General features: G+C 44.3%; 1 protein-coding gene across 1 annotated transcript; it reads left to right on the forward strand.

Moving 5' to 3' along the window:
- The first annotated feature begins 1,597 nt into the window (after positions 1-1,597).
- Positions 1,598-2,437, forward strand: LOC125369998. Its single transcript, XM_048373552.1, has 2 exons — positions 1,598-1,617; positions 2,042-2,437. The coding sequence occupies exon 2, from the start codon at positions 2,051-2,053 to the stop codon at positions 2,435-2,437; it is 387 nt and encodes a 128-aa protein (XP_048229509.1). The 5' UTR covers positions 1,598-1,617; positions 2,042-2,050.
- Positions 2,438-8,010: the final 5,573 nt, after the last annotated feature.

Here is an 8,010-nt window from a genome sequence, read left to right on the forward strand (position 1 = left end):
GGCTCTCGGCTTGTTTTCGGCGATCTAGAATCGGACTCCCCACCCCCGAAAACCCTTGAAGCAACCCTCCTCCGTGGGAAATCCTTGCCGGCCTTGAAAGGTGTCGCGTGAGCAGCGACTTTCCGGCCCCGATCCGCCGGCCACTTTCCGGCCAAAACTCTTGTCCTTAGGACTCTCCGCAACTTGAGGCGTGGCGCCGGTTGAATTCGACTTGGACCGGCCGGACCAGTGTTTTCTTGAAATATTTTAATTTTCAACTCGGTATAATTTTATTAGACTCGAAAATTTTGTTATAATATTAGAAAGTTATTGAGGCTATTAATTGCTTGTGTTGGGTAGTTTAAAAATAAATCAAATTGAATTGTTTGGATTGTGGTGTTTTGGAGTCGGGAAAATATTAATGCGATTCTTGTGGCCCGGCTCCTGTTATTAAATTCCAGCATGTCCGATATGTTTTTGGCAGTCCTGGACCCGTTTTACGGGGGGTAAATATCCGTAATTTAGGGAGGTTCACATCAAATTTTGAGAATCCCTCGAGTCTAATTTAATTCTAGGCGGTCGACCTTAGGGTCTAAGTTTAGGAAAAATTTCGAATGTCTATTAATTGTATGTCTTTTGTTATTAGATAATTCAGCCTTCCCTTGACTCCACCCGAGGCGTAGGAGCGGACTGTGGAACGCATCAAATCTGTGAGTTAAAGTCATTTAATCTTTGCGCTATTGCTAGTCTGATTTTAATATGCTATTTAGAATTTGTGCTTAATATGATTATTAGTATCGCAAGGTAAATGATTTCACTTGATTATTAATATTTGAAATAATATAAATATTATTATTAGTATGTTATAATAAGATAAGCGTTATTATTTTTCCCTCGCAAATTGCACGTTGTTTTACCTTAAATCTTTAATCTTTATTTCCGATATGTGTTGGTTGAGTTCATCGGGATAATGATATTTATTATATGTGATGATTGCGAATTGGGAAATGTGGCTTGTAGAACATACGATGGGTTACATTAATGATCATGGACATGTAATAAGATATTTATGGGTTTGCCACGGTCGAGCATGGCTCTGGGCTGATTTGTGTAAATTAGGAGGTAAGGTCCCTGGTCGAGCATTGCTCTCTTATTTGGATATTTAAGTGACGGTGGAGGTAAGGTCCTGGTCGAGCATTGCTCTCGGGGCGCCGATCTTATTGGATTAAGAGAGCCGAATGGCTACTAGATTTCTTATTTGGATATTTAAGTGACCGGTGGAGGTAAGGTCCACGGTGAAACATTGCTCTCGCCAGTCTTATTGGATTAAGAGAGCCAAAGTGGGTTTGTTAGAATTTGGGGTTAGGGTTCTACTTAGCCACACGTCCCGTGAAAGTAAAAATGTCTTTATTTATTTACACTCTCCTTTTATCATTTTATTATTATGGTGTATGATTTTATATTATGACTGCAATTATATTCAGAAATTGGTATATTGTTTTGAATAATTAATATATCATGTGAAGGTTGCAAAAGCCCTTAGATTATTTGATTTTGACTCACTCTAGACCGGTTGTAATTTTTCGGTGTGAGTTAAAGACTTTCGTCGGCGGTCCGACTTCTTCTTTTCGGACTTTTGTAATTATCTTGTACTTGTATACTTGTCATTTTTACTCTAGAGTATCCGCAGTAGGAAATTTTAAAATTTGTATAACTATTCTGACTCTTGTTGGTAGTTTGATGATGTATTATGCAAGACAATTATGACTATTTTATATTTGGTTAATTGTATATTTGGATTTGCGGGTTGGTAAGGCTTACTACGGGTTTCGGTGGCCTTAAGCCTACCCATTCCCTAGTGCCGGTCACGGGCCCCCAGAGTGGGTCGTGACAAAGTTGGTATCAGAGCTTAGGTTTAGTTTTTCCTTCGACCTAGGTTAGCTTTCTAAACTACTGCGGAAACTAGGATAAATTGAGTATGTCCTTGCATGTTTCGTTGATTCTAGTATCTGCGCTATCGTTAGAGAGTCTGTTGGGTTAATAGCTTGTTGTTCATTTTCAGCTCTTACCAATGCCGAGAACCCGAGCGACTGCAGCATCGGCCCAGGAAGGCGAAGATGAGTTTTCTGCTCAGACGGCTCCTCCGGACCCAGCCCATGGTACCAGAAGGCGAGGTAGGCCTCGAGCAGCTGCCCAACCAGATCAGGGCGAGGCTCAGGAGGTACATGGTGCTGGTGAAATCCCAGTGGAGGCTTTTGTGTCTAGTATGACTGGGATGCAGAGGGCCCTAGAGCAGTTGCTAGCCTTTCAGCAGCAGCAGGCTGCTCAGGGTGCAGGAAGCCGTGCTAGTGGGTCCGGTATTAGGAATCCGGACGATGTCCCTATGTCTGAGTATACCAAGTTAAGACCTGTGGAGTTTGATGGGACAAATTTGGAGACCCTCCGGACTTTTGGATGAGGTTGAAAAGAGGCGTCTGATTTGCCTTCGACAGGGAGGACCATCGAGATGGCCGGGTTTTCCTTGAAGGAATAGCATCCCAGTGGTTCGGAGATTATATCCGCCTTTCGGATGGGTTGTCGTGGAGGCAATTCGGAGATGATTCAAGAGTACTTCATCCCTTTCGGTGTAAGGCGGGAGTATAGAGAGAGGTTTGAAAGGTTAGTTAAGGAGAATCATCGTGGCTGAATACACCGGGCAATTTGTTCGGTGAGTAGGTATGCACCTTGTCGGGACTGAGGAGCGTAAGAACAAAGAATACATTTCGAGGGCTCGGCCCGAGTTTGTTTCCTTGGTTCAATCTAGGAGGAGTAGCTTCCTAGAAGTTCTGACATGGCGAGGCGATGGAGATGACGCTACGAGGGTTTAGTCAAGGGACCGGCGATTGTAGGAAGAAAACCGGTTGTGGGTGGGTCCGGTCACTGTCGTGCCGTACTATGGTAGTGGAAGTTACTCTAGAGGTACCGGCCGTGCGAGAAGTCACCGCATCCACGGAAAGGGTAGGCGTAATCGGAGGAGTAGCCGAGGATTGACCGGTCGAGGCTTGATGGTAGTGGGCGAGTTCGGGTTTCAAAGAAGACTAGTTCGGGGCCGACATGTCGGATGTGTGGCAGTCACATCGGGGACCGTGCCTAACGTCTAGTGGAGCCTGTTTTAGGTGTGGTGAGATGGGACATATGGCTCGAGAGTGTCCTCGCTATTTCGGTCGACCGGCTTTCGCAAGGCTCATCCATTAGTGCGACTTTCCTGCAACCCCGGAACATTTTCAAGATGGATCTCGGTTTGTTGGCCAGGCCGTAGTTTTGGAGGGAGATCTTCGGAGGCCGGTCTGGGGCAAGGTTCAAGGTCGAGCCTGTGGTCTCAGTCAGCCGGGCAAGCTAGAGTGTTTACCCTTACTCCTCAAGATGCGCGAGCCTCAAATGTTTGTGGTGTCAGGTACTATTCTTGTTTGTCATTCCGAGGCTAGAGTTTTGTTAAACCACGGGGCTACCCATTCTTTCGTATCGCCTAGTTTTGCCATAAGATTGGATGTCCGGCCCGTTAGGCTCCGGTCCGCCGAGTCGAGATTTGGTTCTTCGGCCTAATTCTTTTAGATGTGATGGATTTTGATGTGATTTTGGGAATGGATTGGTTAGCTTTGCATTTCGCCATGTTGGGAGAAACAAGTGACTTTCCGAATTCACGGAGACTCGAGTTCTATTTTAAAGGTGAGCGGATACCTTCTCCCACGAATCTCGTGTCGGACTAGGCGGATGCTTCGCCGCGGATGTCGGGGATATTTGGCTTTGGTTAGGGATACCTCTGCAAGGAAAGGTTGCGTCGAAGACGTTCAGGTGGTTCGCGAGTTTCGATGTATTTCCGGAAGAACTACGGATTGCCGTGATAGAGATAGAATTCGACGTGTACAACACCTATCTCTTCGCCTAGAATGGCCGAGTTAAGAGAGCTAAAGGAGCAGTTGCAAGACCTCCTAGATAAGGGTTTCATTAGACCTAGTACGTCTCCTTGGGGTGCTCCTGCCCGCTCAGAAAGAAGAAGGATGGCACCTTGCGTCTTTGCATCGATTCAGCTTCCTCGCATCGATGACCTATTTGATCGCGGTGTATTTCTCCAAGATTGATCTACGATCAGGGTATCACCAGTTAAGGATCCGTGGTGAAGATGTGCCAAAGACGGCGTTCAGGACGCGTTATGGGCATTATGAGTTTCTGGTGATGTCGTTTGGACTCACTAATGCCCCTGCGGCTTTTATGGATTTGATGAATCAAGTGTTCAAGGAATTTCTGGATCGTTTTGTCATCGTATTCATTGATGATATCTTGGTTTATTCCAAAAGCGAAGAGGAGCACGCGTGGCACTTGAGGATAGTACTTCAGACTTTGAGGGAGCATCAATTGTACGCTAAGTTCTCCAAGTGCGAGTTCTGGTTGGAAAGCGTTGCTTTTCTGGGGCACATAGTGTCTAAAGAGGGTATTCAAGTGGACCCTAAGAAAGTGGAGGCAGTGACTGATTGGCAGAGGCCAACTTCAAGTGCGTTACTACCGTCGATTTGTGCAAGACTTTTCGAGGATAGCGGCCTTTGACTAAGTTGACTCGGAAAAATGTCAGTTTCGATGGATTGGCGTGTGAGAGAAGCTTTCAAAAGTTGAAGCCTTTGTTTGACTTGACTCGGTGTTGACCTTACCTTGGATGGTGGATTCACGGTGTATTGCGCTTCTTAGAGTGGGTTTGGGTTGTGTTCCGATGCAAAATGGAAAGGTAATAGCTTATGCGTCTAGGCAATTGAAGAAGCATGAACAAAATTACCCGACCCACGATTTGGAGATGGCGAGTAATCTTTGCATTAAAGATTTGGAGGCACTATCTCATGGAGAGACGTCGAGATTTATACGGATCATAAAAGCTTAAAGTATATTTTCCAATGAAGGATTTGAACCTGAGGCGGAGAAGGTGGTTAGAGCTTCCGAAGGACTATGATTGTAATATTCTCTACCACCCGGGTAATGCGAATGTTGTGGGCCGATGCTTTGAAAGGGAAGTCGGTAGGTAGTCTTGCTCATGTTAGTGTAGAGAAGAGACCGAAGGGTTGCATGAAACTGTATGATCAAGGGTTTCAGGTGGAAATATTAGAATCGGGTGTGATGTTAGCACATTTCAGGGTTAGGTCTGTGCTTGTCGACAAAATCAGGATGGCTCAGAATCGGGACCCACAGTTGCAGAAAATCTTGGAAGATGTGCAGCAGGGTCGAGCTAATAACTTTATTATAAATGATGATGGCACCCTCATGATGGGCTCTAGGGCTGTGTTCCCGATGTGGATAATCTCAGGAAGAAGATTTTAGAAGAAGCTCATTGTACAACTTACAGCGTGCATCCGGGCTCCACAAAGATGTACCATGATTTGAAAGGAAATTATTGGTGGAGCGGGATGAAGAGAGATGTAGCAGAGTTTGTCTCCAAATGTCTGACGTGTCAATAGGTTAAATTAGAGCATCGCAACCGCTTCCTATACCAGAGTGGAAATGGGAAAGGATTACTATGGATTTTGTATCAGGCTTACCCAAGACTTCTGCTGGTTATGACTCTATCTGGGTAATTATGGATCGATTGACTAAGTCAGCGCATTTTCTTTCAGTAAAGACTACCTATTCTGTAGCTAAGTATGCAAGAGTGTATTTGGAAAGGATTGTCAGTCTTCACGACGTCCCGGTTTCCATAGTGTCTGACAGGGGGCCGCAATTTACTTCAAGGTTTTGGAAAAAGTTGCAAGAGGAACTTGGTACCAGGTTGGACTTCAGTACGGCCTTCCATCCTCAGACGGACGGACAATCAGAAAGGACTATTCAGACTTTAGAGGATATGCTTCGGATGTGCGTGATAGACTTTGGTGGTCAATGGGATTGGTATCTACCGTTGGTCGAATTCGCGTATAATAATAGCTATCATGCAAGTATCAAAATGGCACCTTTCGAGGCCTTGTATGGTCGGAAGTGTAGATCCCCCGTATGTTGGGAAGAAGTTGGTGAACGGAAGTTAGCAGGATCGGAATTGGTTCAGATCACTTCAGAAAAGATTAGGTTATTCATGACGATCAAGACTTTTAGTAGCGAAAAGTTATGCGGATCCAAAGCCGGAAGCACGTGGAATTCAGTGTTGGGGAATATGTATTCTTGAAGGTGTCTCCTATGCGTGGTGTGTTGCGATTCGGCAAGAAAGGCAAATTGACACCTCGTTATGTGGGACCCTTTGAGATTATTGGCAGAATTGGAGATGTGGCATACAAACTAGACTTGCCACCGAACTTCTCGCACGTGCATCCGGTATTCCACATATCGATGTTAAGAAAGTATATTTTAGACCCTTCGCATGTGTTACAACCACAGAATGTGGAAGTTGGTGAAGATTTGACTTATAAGGAGCAGCCAGTCAGGATTGTGGATACTCAAGTTCGCCAGCTGCGCTCAAAAATTATTCCGATGGTCAAAGTTTTGTGGCGGAATCATTTGTCTGAAGAGTGTACCTGGGAGACCGAGCAGGAAATGAGAAGGCTCTACCCTCATTTATTTCAATCCTAAGTGGGCTATGGTTTAAAATTCGAGGTCGAATTTCTTTTCTAAGGGGGGTAGAATGTAACACCCTTAGTTATAATAATAATTATATATATATATAAAAAACTTTTTTCTCCCTCCCTCCTCCTTTCCTTCCTCCCTTCCTGCCTCTTTCCTCCCTTCCGCTCTGCAGCTCTCCTTCCCTTTCCTCCGAAGGTAGGGAGTTGTCTTCGCCGTTCGGCCTCTTGCCGGCTTGTTTTCGGTCGGCGAATCGGACTCCCCACCCCCGAAAACCCTTGAAGCAACCCTCCGTCGGAAATCCTTGCCGGCCTTGAAAGGTGTCGCGTGAGCGGCGACTTTCCGGCCCCGATCCGCCGGCCACTTTCCGGCCAAAACTCTTGTCCTTCCCGGACTCTCGCAACTTGAGCTTGGCGTAGGCGCTCCGGTTGAATTCGATCACTTCCGGACCCAGTGTTTTGGACGAAATATTTTAATTTTCAACTCGGTATAATTTTATTAGACTCTGAAAAATTTTGTTATAATATTAGAAAGTTATTGAGGCTATTAATTGCTTGTGTTGGGTAGTTTAAAAATAAATCAAATTGAATTGTTTGGATTGTGGTGTTTTGGAGTCGGGAAAATATTAATGCAGTTCTTGTGGCCCGGCTCCTGTTATTAAATTCCAGCATGTCTGATATGTTTTTGGCAGGTCCTGGACCCGTTTTACGGGGGGTAAATATCCGTAATTTAGGGGAGGTTCTGTCAAATTTTCGGCAGAATCCTCGAGTCTAATTTAATTCTAGGCAGTCGACCTTAGGGTCTAAGTTTAGGAAAAATTTTCGAATGTCTATTAATTGTATGTCTTTTGTTATTAGATAATTCAGCCTTCCCTTGACTCCACCCGAGGCGTAGGACTGTGGAACGCATCAAATCATGAGTTAAAGTCATTTAATCTTTGCGCTATTGCTAGTCTGATTTTAATATGCTATTTAGAATTTGTGCTTAATATGATTATTAGTATCGCAAGGTAAATGATTTCACTTGATTATTAATATTTGAAATAATATAAATATTATTATTAGTATGTTATAATAAGATAAGCGTTATTATTTTTCCCTCGCAAATTGCACGTTGTTTTACCTTAAATCTTTAATCTTTATTTCCGATATGTGTTGGTTGAGTTCATCGGATAATGATATTTATTATATGTGATGATTGCGAATTGGGAAATGTGGCTTGTAGAACATGCCGCCTGGTAATGATCATGGACATGTAATAAGATATTTATGGGTTTGCCCCGGTCGAGCATGGCTCTCTGGGCTGATTTGTGTAAATTCACGGAGGTAAGGTCCCTGGTCGAGCATTGCTCTCGGCTTATTTGGATATTTAAGTGACCGGTGGAGGTAAGGTCCCTGTCGAGCATTGCTCTTCTTATTGGATTAAGAGAGCCGAATGGCTACTAGATTTCTTATTTGGATATTTAAG

The sequence above is a fragment of the Ricinus communis genome, chromosome 5 (genome assembly GCF_019578655.1).
Source record: "Ricinus communis isolate WT05 ecotype wild-type chromosome 5, ASM1957865v1, whole genome shotgun sequence".
Taxonomy (NCBI): Eukaryota; Viridiplantae; Streptophyta; class Magnoliopsida; order Malpighiales; family Euphorbiaceae; genus Ricinus; species Ricinus communis.

Excerpts from the sequence above, each read along its gene's own strand:
- LOC125369998 (XM_048373552.1), top strand. The coding sequence starts at position 2,051 with ATGCCGAGAACCCGAGCGACTGCAGCATCGGCCCAGGAAGGCGAAGAT.